This window comes from Eublepharis macularius, chromosome 4, assembly GCF_028583425.1.
Source record: "Eublepharis macularius isolate TG4126 chromosome 4, MPM_Emac_v1.0, whole genome shotgun sequence".
Lineage (NCBI taxonomy): Eukaryota > Metazoa > Chordata > Lepidosauria > Squamata > Eublepharidae > Eublepharis > Eublepharis macularius.
The window spans coordinates 106,882,698-106,901,559 of NC_072793.1; the positions used below are offsets into that span (position 1 = coordinate 106,882,698).

General features: G+C 40.7%; 1 protein-coding gene across 5 annotated transcripts in view; it reads left to right on the forward strand.

Annotated features, from left to right (window-relative positions):
• Nucleotides 1–18,862, forward strand: part of ATP2B2 (ATPase plasma membrane Ca2+ transporting 2) — a 277,471-nt gene that overhangs the window by 164,863 nt on the left and 93,746 nt on the right. For all 5 annotated transcript variants that reach the window (XM_054977415.1, XM_054977411.1, XM_054977412.1 and 2 more), the window contains 3 exons: nt 390–554; nt 3,502–3,716; nt 6,353–6,595. In XM_054977415.1, the coding sequence (XP_054833390.1) occupies nt 390–554; nt 3,502–3,716; nt 6,353–6,595 (623 nt within the window). The remainder of the gene's footprint in view (nt 1–389; nt 555–3,501; nt 3,717–6,352; nt 6,596–18,862) is intronic.

Genomic DNA, 18,862 nt, shown 5'->3' on the forward strand with positions numbered 1-18,862 from the left:
GAGAAGAAATATCACCCCCCCCCTTGCTTCCTCTTTTCTTGTTTACTTCTCTTTCCTGCCACCACTTGCTCTAATCTCTGCTTTTTCCTCAACCCTCCCTTCTCTGGTTTCTCTCCTGCCTTCACCACTTTTCTCTTCCACTATAGCTGTTTTCTCTCATCTGCTTATTTCCAAAGTCCTTTGTGAGATGAAGACTGGGTAGATATTTATAATCCTATCCAAAATAATCCAGATTGTTTATTTTTTCCAAAGATTACAAGATCTCCGAAAACAGGGTCAATAAAGTTAATTAATATTGAAAACCTTCAGAAATCTTGTTTGCCAAATTAAAAGATACAAGTGACAGTAAATTAACATTCTTGATATTCCTTCCTCCTCCACTCTGCCAGCCAAACAACAGGATGGTGCTGCTGCAATGGAGATGCAGCCACTGAAGAGTGCAGAAGGGGGAGAAGGAGATGACAAAGACAAGAGGAAAGCTAACATGCCTAAGAAAGAGAAATCTGTCCTCCAGGGGAAGCTGACGAAATTAGCTGTGCAGATAGGCAAAGCAGGTATGGTGTGCATGTAATACGAAAGCATAGGAGGAGCATGCTTGAGAGATTTATTGGCAACAAGATCTATATAACTTTGTGGGGGCCACCTCCCAGCCTTCTCCCATGGTGTCTCCAGATTCGGGAAAAGGAGGAGGGGTTTTGTCACCTTCAGTGCCCCCTTTGTCTTGTTGAGCATCAGAGCCAGCCCTTCCTATCATCTCCTTTGCCAAGTTCAGGAGCCCTTTTTAACCCCATCTCTCATCACACTATTCCCAGCCCAACACCTGGGTTAAGTGTTGTAGCATTGCCTTCCTCAACCTCTAATTCCACCCACTCTCCCTAAATCTCCATGCAGCCCCTGTCCCAACTGCCCTGCTCCAAAGACTTTGCTCCTAGAGGTGGCTTGGGGCTGGCTCAGGCACCTCTCCAGAGTGGGACTTGAGACCTAAGTTAGGGCCCTCAGCTCAGCTGAGGCCAGTGTTGTCAGCAGATGCTGTGTCCTGGCCAGTGACTTCCTCAGGAGGTGCCCCACTGGCTGCAACCTGGCCAGCACTTCTAGAGCTCAGTGCTGATGACTGTGGCTGTCCTCCTGTGGCTGGCTGCCTTTTGTGGTTCAGCTGGGCCTCTTCTGCCTCTTGGCCAGGTGAGTGGGGTCACTGCCAGAGGCTCTATGTGGGGAGGGCACTGGTTCCCACCTGCTGGTGCTGAGTTTAGGCCAGCTGCTGCCACCAACTCTGGACAAACTTAGACAAATATATATATATCAGTGGCCACATTCTATAGAAATGCATGCTACTTTCCCTTGTTTTCTTATGCTCCAATAAAACATTGTTGAAATGAACCCTATGAATATCAGCCATGTATATGGATCAAATTAGCAATTGGCCCAAAGATTAAAAATTAATACTGGAGAAATGTCAGCTTTTACATTATTTGTATTAATTTATTAATTTATATTCCTTGGTCCAATTGCTTGTTTCTATGACTGTTAATTCTTGGAAACTGACCACATTGTATGCTAGTTCTAGGCCTTTTAAAGATGCATACCTTAATTTTAAAATGTGTGATTAATGTCACCTCTTTTAAGTAGTCACACTTTTATCATCTTACTCATTCACTTTTCACTGTCCACAATGGGAGAATTGCTCCCATTAAATGGTATTGTTGAAAACTGATAGTTGAAGATTATTTCATTCATAGGAGCCATAACTGAGAATCATTTCACACATAGTACATAGAGAAACATATCTAGTGTATACTCAACAGGTACATTATTCCCTAACAACTGTACCTGTATCAAGTGTGTATTTCACATTCACACTTTACAGTTTTAAGTGGACACTTAAAACAGCCTAGGTGTGCATCTGAAAAGCAGAATGCATGAAGTAGCGCTGAGTAATGAACATGCATATGTGAACATACCCTTTGTTTTTACTGGTGAAATACAGGGGAGAAAGAGGGTGAACACTGGAAGTAATGCATGTGGGTTGTGAACCAGAGACATGTGATGTGACTTGATTCAGTTTTGAGCCTTGGAAGTCATCCAGTTTTTCCCTTCCAGAAATCATAGCATCATTAGGATAAGGTGGAGAGTCAGTTACAATTGGTGAAACTGTGTTGTACATAAGAAGAGCCTGTTGGATCAGATCAGTAGTCCTAATCCAGCATTCTGTTTAACACAGTAGCCAACCAGTTGCCTTGAAGGGCAAATACGGTGTAGAGGCGGAGGCCCTCCCCTTCTGTTGCCTCCTAACACGGGTTCAGAGGTTTGCTGCCTCTGGATATGGAGGCTCTTTTCAGACACCATGGCTAGTAGCCATTGATGGACTTCTTCTCCTTGAATCTGCCTAACTCCCTTTTAAAGCTATCTCTGCTTGTGGTCATCACTATCTCCCCTGGCAATGAATTCCAAAGTTTAATTACTTATTGAGTAAAGAAGTATTATCTCTTGTCTTTTCTGTACCTATTTCACTGAGTTTTAGTATTATGGGAAAGAGAGAAAAAGCTTATTCTATCCACTTTCTCTACCCTACGCATAATTCTATAGACCTCTATCATGTCTCTCCTTAGCTGTTTTTTTTTCTAGACTGAAAAGTCTCAGACTCTCCAGCCTTTCTTCATAGGAAGGGTGCACAACCCCCTTAATCATCTTGGTTGTCCATTGTATTTCCCCCCCCAGTTATATGATGTCTTTTTTGAGATACAGTGACCAGAACAACTCACATTATTCCAAGTGAGGCTGCACCAGAGCTTTATACAAGGTCATAACAATATTGGCCATTTTATTTTCAGATCTAATTCCTAATGTGGAGTTTGCCTTATTTACCATTTCTGCACACTGGGTCGACATTTTCATTGAGCTTTTCTACAACAACCACAATATCTCTATCAATCTCAGTCTCATCCTCTTCAGACCCCATCAGCATATATTTAAAATTTGGGGGAGTTTGTCCCAATATGAATTACCTTACACCTATCCCATGCTGAACTTGATTTGCCACATGATTGCCCACTTGCCCAATTTATAGATATCCTCCTGTAGCATTTCATAATCCACAATTCTCACCTTCCTGAATAATCTGCAGACTTGATTACTACACTGATCAGACTCAATTTTAAATCATTTTTGAACAAATTAAATAGCTCTAGTCCCAATACTGAGCCTTCTGGAACCCCACTGCCCACTTCCTTCCATTGCAACAACTGTCCATTTATTCCTACTCTCTGCTTCCTGAAAAAAATTCATACCTTCTCTTCCTCCTTTACCATGATCATGATCTAAACCAGTGATCCATATAGCTGTTCTTTCTGTTTAGAAATGCTGAGAAGGTATTCTCACAGATCTCCCAGCATCACATTTCTTTTAGCACTAAGATATTCTGTCATAATTTTTTGTAAAAAAATTGTTTTAATGTCACAGTATAACTTTGTTATAGTAAAGGATTAATATTTATATCTGTTTCAGGTTTGGTGATGTCTGCCATCACGGTCATAATTTTAGTACTCTACTTTTGTATTGACACCTTTGTAGTCAACAAAAAGCCATGGCTCCCTGAATGCACTCCTGTCTATGTTCAGTATTTTGTCAAGTTCTTCATTATTGGTGTGACTGTGCTAGTAGTTGCTGTCCCAGAAGGACTTCCACTAGCTGTCACTATTTCCCTTGCTTACTCTGTAAAGGTAAGTCAAACCAATCTCAAAACCAAAGTAAATAAAAACAACTCTTTAAATTTCTTTGTAGAGAAACAATTAATTCCTTTAATAAAATTTAAGTTGCTAATAGGTGAATGTTACATTGTGTTCATCATTTGACAAGGTGAATAACATGTCAGTGTGATCTTTGTTTAAATATCTTGAGTCCAGTAGCACTATAGAGACCAACAAGATTTTCAAGGTATGAGATTTCAAGAGTCAGAGCTCCCTTGGCAATTACTGTTTAAATAAAAATTAGAGTCATCCCCCCCCTCTGCCCTGCCCCACACTTGACCAGGTCCTGACAGTAGGGCAGGGAAGCAGGGAAGGCCCCCAGGGTGTCATGAAGATAATAATAACAAACTTTGTAAACCACTCTGAGTGGGTGTTAAGTTGCCCTGAAGGGTGATATATAAACTGAATGTTGTTGTTATTATTATTATTATTATTATTATTATTATTATTATTATTATTATTATTATTATTATTATTATTATTATTATTATTATTATAAAATATCCTGATAATGACTGAGTATGCTTGTTGCTCTTCTGGAACCACAAAATGTTAAGGAACAGTTGGACCTGAGTTAAAGAAACAAAGGGGAGGGAGCAGAAACTGGCCTGTTCATGCCCCTAAGAACTTTTCATATTCTGGACATACAAATCCACCAAATTTTTCTGTTATAGCATAGGTGTGGGAAGTTAAGAATATTCCTGTTCTCCACTATACCACTCTGTTTGGGCTATGTTCATTGTTACCTAGACCAGAGCTACAGTAATGAAATCTAAGCAGGAAGATAATCTATTCCCAGGTCTGAGCTGCCTTGACCTATTGAGGCAGTGAGTTCTCACTTGTTTGTTTCCTTCCCCTGTGATTCCTCCCAGCCTCCAATGTTAATAGAATATTAACACCAATTGTGCATAATTTTTATATACTAAAAGCCAAGTGGCCCTGATCTAAGGATACCTAAATCTGGAGATTGAAGCCACAAACAGGCAAGATAAATCTTACTACACACCTGAAAAAAGCCCCAGGTTTGCAGAAAAATCTGAAATCTTTAAACACACACTCATTATAATATAATTAACTGTATTACCTTAGTGGTGGTTGCTAGGCAACTATAACAGTTTAGCCATTGTTCCAGGCCTGGTTGCATTCAGTAAAGGGCAGGGGGAGAGGGAAGGGCCCCTTCCAGGGCTGTTTTGGCCTTTGAGGGAGGACTCATCGGGGCCAGTGCCAGCATCAGCTACTGGAGTACTTGATACCACACTGACTTGCATGACTTACCCCGGCCCAGCTGCTTGCTACTGTTCAACAGCAGCCCCCCCAAAAGCCAGTGTAGTGTAGTGGTTAGAGTTTCAGAGTAGGATGTGGCAGACCCAGGTTCAAATTGCTACTCTGCTGTGGATGCTCATTGGTGTCTTTGATCCAGTCACGCACTCTCAGCCTAACCTACCTCTTAAGGTTATTGTGAGGATAATATAGAGGCAAGAAGAATGATGTAAACTGTAGTGAGTGAGTCCTCGTTGAGGAGAAAGCCAGTATATAAGAAATATAGGTGAAGATGGGGGACAGATAAAAGCTAAGTTATTTACTGAGTTTGAAGGAAAGAAGGGCATAAAGAAAGGGGATCATATGCAGTCTGCCAGGAGGTGGGAAAGAGGAAATAATGTAGGAAGAGAATACAGGGGAAAGTGAAATACCCCTCACAAGTCCTTGCAGGTTCCCCACCATACAAATGGGCCCAGCTCAAACAGCACCATAGGAGAGAGGCTGCTGGAGGGAGAGGAGGGAAAGGTGAAGACAAAGGTGGGTGGGAAGAAGAGAAGGAAGCAGGAAAAGGGAGAGAGGCTACGAAGGGCAAGGAAGGGGAAAAAAACCTGGGATGGGATGGGGAAATGATCTGCCCCCCTCAAGACCCACTTGTAGATTATTATTTCTATGTAGCAACAGGCAGGACTTCCTTGTAGTTACTGTGGCACTAGCATAGGTTACCTAAGAACTGTTCAGATATAATATGGGTGGGCTTTTTAGCAGAAGACAGAAAGTTATGTCATCTAGCCTGCAAACTTCGATTGGGACCATTACATTATCTTCTGAAAAAGTGTGCCAAGGGCAGACTATGCTTTCATAATTTCTGCACTTAATTACAGAAAGTGGAAGAGGGGTAGTACAGAATTTGGGGGCCAGGGAAAACCCCTAAAAGAAGGTGAAATCCTTCCCCTAAAATGCAGGAGAAATCCATTAATCTCTAGTAAAGTCTGACGCTTTTGCTTGAATTTTTAAATATATTTCAATTGTTTTGACTTTGGTCAAGTAAAAAATATTATATAATTAAATAGTTGATTGTCTCTTCTGAATTCTTATCTAAATTTTGCCCTTTAAATAATGCATAAAAATGTTAGTATTTATTAATGTTGCTTTAATGTCTGTCTTAGAGGACAGACATGCATGTCTGATGTATAGATGCGTATCTGTTGTATGATGTGAACAGATATGTTTTACCAAGCCAGACATGATTTTGAGGTATACTGGACATCGCATTTAAAATCATGGAACTGTTGTGTGTTTAGTACTACACTTTTTTTTACTACAATAGGTTTTTATATTTTTTCCTTCAGAAAATGATGAAAGATAACAATCTGGTCCGTCATTTAGATGCATGTGAGACCATGGGAAATGCTACAGCCATCTGCTCTGATAAGACAGGGACATTAACAACTAACCGGATGACTGTAGTACAAGCCTACATTGGAGATGTCCACTACAAAGAGATCCCTGACCCAGATTCCATTCCAGCCCAAACTCTGGAGTTGCTGGTTAATGCTATTGCCATCAACTGTGCTTATACTACAAAGATTCTGGTGAGTGGGTTTTGCTTTCTGATATTCAAAGAAGGGAAAGAATTGCATCCATTCTGTGTATCTTTGTTAACACTGTGGAATATATTACCAGTTTTCTAAAACCATGATGATTGCACTGGTAGCCAAAATAAGAGCAAAAGCGTGACAAAAAGACATCTCTGTATCTGAATATTTTTAAAAACCCTTTGGCTCCTGTACTACTAACACTGTACATGCAAATAAAATCCTTTAACTCCTCCCCGACTTAATTTCCTTGCATTTTTGTCCTTTAAACAGCTACTAATGTGCCATTGTTATAGCTTCTTTTCTCTTCACTACATGTATCCAGTAAGTGAGAGATCACATAGTGATTAATAGCACTGCCTAGCTAATTAGATTTACCTGCATGATGAAATGATTGAGGGCTAAGGAAGCCCATTGTTCATACTCTGAAGTGCAGGTGGCAAGGAGGCAGAATGTGTACCTAATGACTAGGCTGTACTGACCTGGTGGATTCATTGCCCACCTGTGCCGCATGCTACGACTTTTGCTGTGGTCCAGCTGTAGTTGCACATAATTATGCATGGCTTGTTGAGGGTTCAGTTAAATTGGATGGGGATTTGTATTTGCCTTTCTGGTCAACTATACACAATGGCTTGAATCCTAAACTGTGTTTCTGCTTGCACTGCTCTGGGGAAGATGTCTTTGGATGTGCAGCAGTTTCTTCTGGCAATAGATGCTTTTGGCTTATTGAAAGATGCTGTTTTTGAATGGGCAGAACCTCTTAGAACCAGATGAACCTGCTATGCAAGAGGACTGCTCTCCCCCGCAACATAAGCAAAACATAACTTAGGACTCAAGTCTAAGATTGGGAGATAGAATTTTGCCCCTGTTTCTTTCGCAACAGGGGTGCAATATCTGTTTCTGTAATAGTGTGTGTGTGTGGCGTGGGCGGGGAAGGAATCCCCAATAAAACGGCACATTTTGAAGGAGCTGAATAACGTTTTGTGAATTATAATGTCCCTCTTCTCCCACCACCCAGTTTCAGCTCAACACTATAAATTGCATGTAAAACTTTATATTTAGGATTATGAAAGAGGCTATGAATAAATTATATTGGTAAAAAATAGGTTAGACACATGAGCTTTTCCTGGATAAAAATGCTAATTTTAGGGGGGGAAAGAGTCAGAGTGTACAGTGAAATGATGTGGTTTGCTACAGACTGAAAGTGAAGTATACATAGATACTGATTCATGAGATTATTACTGTGAAAAAGTTCTATATGAGATAGAAACCCTCTGTTACTTTCTGTAAGAGAAATGTGTTAGTTAATAAGTATTCAATGTTCTTTCTGCTAAACTTGAAGTAGGTTGCAGTAATTAAAACCCTAGACATAACAAACAAGAAAAACTCACAGTAAAACTGGCAAACTAAAGCAGTAGCAATGTAAAACTTTAATCAGATTTAACCCTCAATTTGGCACCCCCTTTGGAAGCCCATTAAAGGAAAACTGATTCAGTAGTCCTTGCTACGTTTGGATTATTTATAGCAAATACCCTCTTTCTCAGCTTGGATGCCCTCACCTCACCTAGGGTAGGCACTAGGGGTGTGCACTCCCCAAAATCCAGATGATCTGGATCTGGATTTCAGAGATACAAAAAAATGGTGTCTCGGAAATCCAGGTCAGGTCTGTAATCCAGTTAGAAAATTCGAAATTGATCTGGCCGTTATTTCCAATGGGGAATAATGGGGGGAACTGTCCGGGGGGCTGGGGGGTCATTTCCCAAGAAAACTCCACCAAATTTGCCAGGAACATATTCCTTCCTATCAACCAAAGACACCCCAAGTTTCAGGAAGATTGGACCCCGGGGTCCAATTCTATGGGCTCCTGAAGAAGCTGCTCCCAGCCTCTCTCCATTGTTTCCTATGGGGGGAAACATTTCTGAGGCTTTCCAGGCGAAGGGAAACCTTAAGCAAAAGCAATCCCTGGTCCCCCCCTCCATTGCTGAGGCAATTGATTGAAGGTGCCTGAGTGTCTAGCTTCCCGAACGGTGGCTGAGTGCAATGAACGAGGCTTGCGCTGACCACCTGTTCAGCTGGAATGGTGCATCATGAACAGCCTGTTCGCGAGCAGCCGAGCAGCCTGTTTGTTGTTTTTTTCCGTTCATAATGCTGTTCATGCCCATGTCTAGTTGTGGCTCACAGAATACTGTGTACAGATCCCAGCAAGAAGATACCTGTTCATGCTATTGTTAAGATCTGATTTAGGTTGATGACTGCATTTGGCCCTGTTAGGACCTGATGTACAGGTATCTGGGAGTAGAACTACAAGTGACAAAAGGCACAGGTTGGACACTTGTCAGTTTCCGTCAAGTTTTGATGGGAAATGTAGGCAGCTTGGCGGAATGTTGGACAAGTGACAGTTGAAAAGTCCATTGGACAGCAGTCGGAGAGCCAAGCTGCAAGACTAGGATGCCTACATTTCCCATCAAAACTTGACAGAATCTGACAAGTGTCCAACCTGTGCCTTTTGTCACTTGTAGTTCCGCTCATAGTTAAGCAGGCAAACTCAGTTAAAAGAACACTGTAACAGGGCTTATAGGTAGTAGGGGATGAGAGGCTTGGGGATCCCACAATGTCTGAGGGGAGATATTTGGGGTATAGTGCACTCTTGATAACATAATTGTAAGCATCCTGGGTTTTATGAATTTCAGAATGGACTCAGGAAAAAAGAGGTATTCCAAATAGTTTGATTAAAAAATTAGCCAAGCCCATTCAAAAACAACTCAATGGGAGTTTGTGCATTACTAACCAGTACTGCTGTCAGTGTCAGACTGCGGTGGCAGATCCAGTAATACCCAAGGCTGTGAACTTGGATGATGAATAGAGGCTGATATCACTTATAATAGTTGCAGGGCATTGTCAAGATTCCTTATCTTAGACTTGTCTGATTCTGAGATCGTTCATTTGCCTCCAGTTCTCCAACATGGACAATTACTGAGCAAGCACTGAGATTTCAAGGCCAGTGAAACTGAATGGTAGGTCAGTATGCCATCTGCATATTGATGGCATTGAATGCTAGATCTTTTGCACTGCCCTGTCCTGTTTGGAAGAAATACACTGAGGCCACAAATGGATCATAAACAGCTGAACTGGCCATCAAAAATAGGCTGCCTGAGCACAACTGGCAAACAGGATGTGAAATGAACACACAGATGTTCAAGTATCCCTACTTTTATATTACATATTAGAAAAAATATGAAAATGTATTTAATTATTAGAAGTCAGTTCTGTAGAACTATATGCGGTGTGCTTTTTCTACTGTAACTCATGTTCTTAGGCCTAAGCTGTTATCTGAAATTAGTAACTTTATGGAGAATGCTCCTAAATTGCTAACTGTGAAGTGCAATGAATATCAATTCAACTACATTTGTCCTTGGGTTGGGGTGGGGGGAGAAATGGTAGACACTGGCAATATATAGCAATATCATAAAGAGTTTCTTATTCTGGCAAATGAGTTTCTTATTCTGGCAACATTTGCTGAGGGGAAAAAAACTGAAGTAGAGATGGTCTGAATAGCAAAGAAAGAAAATTCTGCTTTGTTAAGCACTTGACTTGCTGAATCTTTTGTGAGTGTCCTTCTGCCCCTACACTTAACTCACAAAGAAGTATAACTTAAAACCTCCAGGTTTTCATCATAATGTGTGATTCTACTCTAATTCTCTTTAATCAAAAGATAATACAGAAGCAATATGACCATTGCTCACTGTGTCCAACACATAATCGCCATGAGAGTAAATTCATGTGCAGGAATATTTACAGTTAAAACAGGATTGGCTACGACCAGCTTTTCTGCTAGTGAAAAGGGAAGGAGAGTCTCTTTGATGAATCAAAAAGCGTGCACTGAGGATCACACAAGCTGCACAAACGTGAGATGGGGCAGTAATTTGAAAGGGAACTGGGCAAGATTACATTGTTTCTTGGATGTCCTATCCTATTGATTGTATTGACTTACACATAAGATTGTCCAGGGGCTCCATTCTGACCATTAAAATGAACATTTAGAATCCAGGATCAAGCATAGCATGTGCCATTCCCTCTCTCCAATTCATAGAACTTATGCTTTAAATATGCAATAAAATCGGTCAATATATAAATTATCTTCTGTTTGCACCAACAGAGTCGTTTTATTGATGGAAAGCAAACATACTTTCATTTATCATGTTCAGTTTTTCCAAATGTGGTGCTGTGTTATCCCTAAAAGAATATGCTATCTACAGTTCATGAATGCAGTGAACTTATTCAGGATACCAAAAATTGGAATTTGTAATAAAGCATCTAGCATTGAGTTTCTCTACACAAGACATCATATATGGGAACCCTCAAGTGTCGGGAGATGCTATGTTAGCCAGGAAGGGTAGTTTAAAAAGACAGAGCCTGCAGAGATCACTCCTCAGAGGTTTGTTAATTTCAGCTTCGCCTCCGCAAAGGCTCTGTCAATTTCAGCTCCCCTTTGGGGAGGTGAAGCTGAAATTAACAAACCTTCTGAGGAGTGATCTCTGCCAGATCTGTCTTTTAAAACTAAGCTTCCTGGCTAACATTGCATTTCTCTGTACTTGAGAGTCCCCGTGTAAGATGCTGCTGGCAAAACTTCAGGAACTACAATGCCAAGACCACAGCTATACAGCCTGGAAAATCCACAACAACCATCGTTCTCCGGCCGTGAAAGCCTTCGACAATATAAAGCTGTCATGGTAGAGCATAGGGAAAGAGGCAGTTCTGCAGATATGAGGAACCGCCATGAATGACTTTGTATGAGATAGCCGATACCTTGAATTGAGCCCACTAACAGGCAGCCAATGAAGTGACTGCAAAATAGGAATAATATGCACGTTCTGCCTGTTTCCTAATAATAACTGAGATGTGACATTCTAGACCAACTGGATTCTCCAAGTTGGCTTTGAGGAGAGACCTACATAGAGTGTATTACGATAGACAGGTCTCAATGTTATCCATGGATCCAGGTGGTCAAGTTAGCTATTTCAAGGTAGGAAGGCATCTTGTGGGCTAGACTGTGTAGGAAAAAAGTGTTTTGTGCAATGCTAGATCTATAACAATAACAACAACAACAACAACCTTGTGCTTATATACCTCTCTTCAGAACGACCTCTAAGCTCTTAACTGAATCCACAAGGGTCAGTTGAACCTCATAGCAAGTGAGAAGCACAATCCATCAAAATCTCTGCCTTCCCAATCAGCATCACTTCTGAGCCAGAAATAGGCAATTAGTAGCAGAACACAGAGTTCTAATTTTGATGCAGAGTTACATAGTGCTTTCTTATGAGAATTAGCTGAAAAGATATATGCCTGTGGATTGAGACACATTTTCCACACTGGACCAAATACACTCCAGGAGATCATAATCATAAAGATTAAACCTTCCTTCCTGCTTTATTAAAGGAAACTGCATGCTTAAATTTTACACCTGGCTTAAAAGGAAAGCATACAATAGTAACTAGGAGATCTTGTGTGTCACATTGTCAGACAAGGCTCCTAGGCAAGTTTGGAAAGCACACTGAGACCAGGAACATAGTAAAATCAGATAGTTTTCTTGAATGGAATAATAATACATTCAAGCAGTCCTGGTAATATGCACACAAAAATTAGCATCAAATATTCAAATTTCCATTACAAAATACAAGAATTCCAAAATCCCATGAATTCTGTGTAGTTATTTTAAAAGGGGCAGCAGGAGGCCAAAGAAGCACAACAGAGGGAGAAAGCAGAAGCTTGTAGCTACCAATTAGAGAAAGTCCCAAGAAGAGATTCAAATTGTCAGGCAGGGGTTTCAAATGTCTGGGCAGCTAATAATCCACAAGGGAAGCTTCTCAGCTCCACATCATATTGGTAGGGGAAGTGTTTTCCTGGGTCAGTGACAGAGAGCCAAAATGGGTCAGTGACAGAAAGCCAAAATGTAGGTAAAATTCAAGATCTGGAGAAGAAGGCATGTGAAGTCTTCTGGGCAAGGCATGGCTAAGCACAGCAAGGCTCAGGATATTTGTAAAGACCTGATAGGTAAAACAGCACAATGGGGTGAGGAGGAAGAATCACTTCCATTACAGGACTTAGGCTTTTATGGAACACAGAAGGACTGGTATGAAAATTTATGCTGCTCCATGTCTTCCAACATTTGTTACCTGTTCTCTCATTCTAATTAATTAGTTGGTGGTGAAAGCCCCAAATCCATTAAAGTAAACAGATTACTTACAATAGTTACTTTTATTTAAGTGTCACAGCCTCATAAGCTATTTTGAAAAAGATCACTGTGCATTGATAGTTCTTTTTCTTATTTGCTGCTAGATCAGTTTAAGAATCTGACTGCCAGTGTATAATGCATGTTGAAATATCTGTTGCTCAGATAGATGAATCAGTGTTTTGAAATTCTGGTTTCTTTCACTAAAGATGTTTACTCCAGAATCAGCTGTTGGGAAAGAGACAATTTTCTGGTTCAGATTGTACTTGAAAATCATTCAATCAGTGGCTTAATTCAGAAGAAAAAATGCTTTAAATACATGGATATGTGTACTAAATTTAGGCCCATTAGCTGGCAGAAGGGTTTGTATGTGCTCTGCATCTACAAATGTACTACATGTTGTTTGAGTTTCTTACTAAGGGATTTCATTAATTTAATATGCCTGAAGCAGAATGGGGAAAATGTAGATATTTACTTCATTTACTAAAAGAACACTGCAGACCTAATTATAATTTTTGTTATAATTTGTTTTAATTTGCAGGATTTCATCTTTTTATACACACTAATGTGTATGTGCAAATTCTGGCTAAGAGGAAAAGCCTAATAGGAGAAGAAAAAAAGTCATTGTTAATATGGTTAATAGATACAATAAAAATAATTAGCATTTAAATACCAGCTTTTGAAACCTTCCTTAGTGCCTTCAAAATAATATCACCATATCATTCCCCATCTCCACCTCCTATGATTATTTGCAGCCCCCTAGCTTGTATAAATTAATTTACAAGTCAGGCCAAGATTCTCTAGCATATGGTTTTACCCCCTTGCAGTGAGGGCTCAGAAGTTAACCAAATTATCAGTTTTCTCACCAGGAGGTAATTCTCTTTATTATCATCAGAGTACAACTAAATCAACAAGCTAGGTGTAACATTTATAATAATGAAACCACAAAAAGAAGCCCTTAACTATCTTGTGAGTTCCTAGGGGATTTGAAACACAGTCTTGCTAACAAGTGTAGTTCACCATGCAGGTGACTGAAACAACTGTTTGTTGTGTAAGTTCTTAACCAGAATTTAAGGAGGATAGTGGTGTGGGGGAGGCAGCAGGTGAGAATTGCACTCATTATCATGTCTAGATCTGCCTGTCATCATGCCTCCAGGAATGAAAGCCACTGGAAGCCATTGATGTTCACCTACCTATCCCTATGTTGTGGCCACCTGCTCTACTCCAAGTTACCCCAGAGGGACACAAACTCGAGCGGGTTCACCTTCCTCCTGGCCACAGGCAACACACTTCTCCCTGACCTTGGCCACCCAGAACTGCTTGGCGTAGCAAAATGCCCATTTTCTCAGTTTGCATGTAGACACTGCAATAGGTCACATTTCTAGATTGCTATTTTAGGCAACAGTGAAGAATGTGTTCAAAAGCACGTAATATTTATTTATTGGTGTGTTTGTTTATACCCTGGTTTTCTCCCTCCAATGGGGACACAAAGCAGCTTATAATACTCTCTGCTCTTCCATTTTATCCTCACAACAACCTAGTGAAGTAGGTTAAGCTGAGTGTGTGTGACTGGCCCAGAGTTACCCAGCAATCTTTCATGGTTGAGTATGGTTTCAAACCTGGTTCTCCAGATCCTAGTCCAACACTCTAACCTTTATACCATACAGTAGTTCAATGCAATGAACCCTAAGAGCCTACATAAGCTTACTGCTTTAGATCTAGAGGGGACTTTCCTACTAGTCTGAGATGCAGTTAATCTAGCACGTATCTAGTATGGAGATTTTCGATATGTTTATTGATCCTTTACTTCTCATAGAGAATTATGGTGCTACTTTCTTTCTGTTACAACTTGTCCAGAAATCTTTCCAGACTCAGCTGATTTGGTCTAGCTGATCCATGTTTTTGTAACTGCAAGGCTGGACTGCTATAATGTTTTCTAGATGGGACTGTCTTTAAAGACAACTCAAAAATTGAATTAGTGCAAAGTGCAGCATTCTGCATGACTGAAGCCAACTGATGAGATCCTGTGACACTGAACCTTATATCTTAAAATGCAGCTGGTTGCCTATTTGTTTCTGGGCTCAATTTAAGATTCTGGTTCTTACCTTTAAAGCCCCTCATGACATGTGATCCACCCAGTTGAAAGACCACCCCTTCTGCTATAAACCCAAACTCCAGCTTCATCTCTCCCACAGTTTCTTGCTTGTAATATTTTTAATAACCTGCTCCTCTACCACCCTCTCCCGCCCCTTGCCTGAGAGTATCTGAGAGGTGATGGGGAAGGTTGTGTGTGAGAGAAAAAGAGAGCTTGGATTTCCCTTGCACCCTCCCTATTATATGGAGTCATGCCACCACTCAAGTTCTGCCTTTCTCTCACTAACCGTGGCTTGAGTTGCAGATAGAAGCTACAGTTTGTGTGTGTGCGTGTGTACACACACGTGCACACACATGTGCATGCTGCCTCACACCTCCTTCTGCCTGGCCAGGACTCCCTAATGATGGCTTCTGTCCTTTGCACCCTTCTCTTTCTCTCCTCTTCTTCTTTTCCAGCTTCTTGCCTCACCCTCACCCTCACCCTTTGCAACAATAATGGGGAGGAGGGGAGCTGTTTGGCAACGAGTAATATTATGATAATAGTTGGAAGGGGGGCTGAAGGCTGAAGAGTAGGTGAGCACTGTTGAGTGCATGGAAGAATGAAAGGAAGAGAGAAAGAGGTGTGTGCAAGTACTGGTTGTGTCTTGGAACTGCTCCTTCAGCAGCCGAACCACTTACTCAACCCCTAGCAGTGTCTCCCTGCCGTCTACCTGATGTGGGAGATATACTTCACTGAGACACTTGCCACACACCTTTTTGCTGCCATCTGTCATCTTCCCACATCTCAACTCACCCCATCCACCTTCTTAACCTCTTGAGCCAGCCCTGAATGGGTCAAGATACAAAGAAAATCTGGACTTGTGGGTCACCATACCCAAAAAGTTGGGAACCACTGCCTAACCAACCTTGCACAGTCATTGTGAGAATAAAATGGTGGCGAAGAGAATGAAGTAAGCTGCTTTGGGTTCCCATTGTGGAGAAAGATACGGTATAAATGAAGTAAATAAATAAAAAATATAGCTGAAGTTGGGGGCCAGATAAAAGTTAGGTTGGTTGGTGTGTGGGAAGCAAGCAGGGAAAGATGAGGATATGGGGGTTGCCAGGAAGCGGGAAAGAGGAAATGATGTGAGGAAGGGATGCAGAGGAAACTGATGCCCCACTGCAAAGCCTGCATAGTCCCAGCTATGTAACTGGGCCTGGCTTGCTCAACTTGGCCATGGTTTTCCTGAGTAGGGGGAGTGAAGCTGAAGACAGGGGGCAGATAAAGGCAGTGCAGAACTCTTCTTTTAGTTTTTAAAATTTATTTATGTTATAATCCATTTTTCTCACTGAGACTCAATGTGAATTGCATGATGTAAATCACTATAATCAACATCTGGGACATTAAATAAATAATACAATAGAAATGTGAAAAACAAGCAGAAATTCAATACAGAGCTGAAGTGTGCAAAGTTGCAGGTTCTTAATCCTAATGTTTTGAGCCACTCTGGAAGATGGCCCTCTACTTTGACACAGCCAGTCTGGCCACCTAGATTCACACCATGGTAATTTCAAGACTAAACTCTAATGTACTCTGCATAGAACTCCCCGCAAAGCCATCTTGGAGACTCCAGCTAGTTTAGAACACCACAGCTTGTTTACCATCAGGAGCTAGATGGAGCAGGCATATAACTCCCATTCTGCTGATTACCCATCAGTTACTGGACTCAATTCAAGGTTTTGGCTATCATGTACAAAAACCTTCATAGCCTTGGTCCCTCATATCTGCAGGACTGCCTCTCTCCCTATGCTCCACCACAGCAACTTTTGCTCATCTGAACAGGGCTTTTGCAGATATCACCTTGCAGCTGGGCAAAATCAACAGCTGCCTGCACACACACTTCCTCTGTAGTAGCCCCTGCCTTATGGAATGGCCTGCCAGAGCAGGTCCCTCTCTCCTGACTTTCCACAAACTATGCAAAACTGAATTTCTTCAGGTGGACTTTTTTACTCAGGTAATAGGGCTGTCCTGTAAGAATTGGCTCAGAGATGTTTTGGATAGGGACGACAAGGAATATAGACAATTCTGTTTGTTCATTGAATATTCTAGTAGTTGTTGTTCTTATTGACTGTCACTGTATAATCTGCCTTGAGTCTGAGTGAGAAAGGTGGAGAATGAATGAATGAATGAATGAATGAATGAATGAATGAATGAATGAATGAAGTACTCTTCCAGTGTCATCTTAATTAGACTCGCATAGTTCTAAGACTTCAAGGAAAGCAACTATGAAAGAGACCTATGCATATCTTAAGGGGAATGTGTAAGTCATTTGGTTCTACAATGAACCTTTGATGTGTGAACAATGCTCTACAGAACACTGGATTATATCCTCTATTGGCATGAAACATATTGGGATTATTACATGCTGTGTTATAATAATAATAACAACAACATTCAATTTATATACCGCCCTTCAGGACTTTAATGCCCATTAAGAGTGGTTTACAAAGTATGCCATTATTATCCCCACAACAAAACACCCTGTGAGGTGGGTGGGGCTGAGAGAGCTCCAAGAAGCTGTGACTGACCCAAGGTCACCCAGCTGGCTTCAAGTGGATCAGTGGGGAATCAAAGCAGATTACAGCCCCACACTCTTAACCACTACACCAAACTGGTTGCACATTTTGAAGTTTTGCTCCTTTGTGGTTCTCATATTTACATGGTTTGAATGTTTCCTTGCAGAATCAGTGCTTCAATGATATTTCTAAATAAGCAGCGATGTATGTTCTCAGCAACTTGCCTTATTGTAAGAACAAAAAAAGTATTTGCTGTCTCAGGGTCAAGCCACAAGAGGCAAAATAGATTTGAATTACACTCGAATTACACTCAAATACACTTGAATTACAAAATGAATTACCCATGTAATTCGAGTGTATTTTGTCTCATGTTGTTGTGAGACCCTCAGGTCACTGCAGCAGTTCCCATCCTCTTTTTGTAATACACTCCTATATGAATTCTTGTACATCCAAGCATATGTGGCATCTTCTATAAAGGAGAAGCAAGATATACTCATTTTTTCATGATAATTACCTTGGATTGGAGTAAAGATCTGACCAAGCCCAACTGGTTCTGCATCTAAACATCCATTTTTTTCATTTTTTTTCCAGAAGAAAGCTTGTCCTTAAAGTGTAAATGACCTATAATTGGAGGAGTGTATTGTAGTGTAGTGCTGTATTGACCAAAGCAGAGCAGTGTCTCATTGTCGTCTCATTTTCCCAGGCTGCTTCTAATGATCTGCTATTTAATCACTGTAGGAAATACGTGTAGATTTTAAATAAGTATTTAAATTAACCCATTGAAGGGCATGAAAGGAGTCTTCCCCTGTTCCTGCTGTATTGCTAAATCTGCCTTGAGTCTCAGTGAGACTCAGTGAGAAAGATGGACTATCAATAAAGCAAATAAATAATGGGCCATTATTATTGTCCCCATTACAGATGGGCACCTGAGTCAGAAATAGTGGCTTACTCTAGATGATCCAGTGACTCATTGGCAGGATTTGAACAGGAAACATTTCGTTTATAGTTGATCTAAATCATACCTGCTCTAGAAAAATTCTATGTAACTTCTGTTCATGTTTTAAAACTAAGTAACTGCATTTTGTTTCAAAGATTTCGATTTAAGCTGTGTGATGGTTTGAAATCTTACTAAAACATGGTAAAACATAAGCTATATGTTACTTGCAGTTATATAATATCTTGCTCTGGCTCTTTTTTTAAGAAAGGAAAAATAGCTGCAGTCTTAAACAGGAATCTGGGAAGGAAGGGATTACATAACCCTTTCACCTCACACCATTTTTCATTGCAGGTTACTCTTCTCCTCAACAGCTTCTCTCTCTGTACAGGGAAAAAGTCATGATGTTTTCTTTCCATTAAGGACAAAAAAACCCTGAATGAGTGATTTT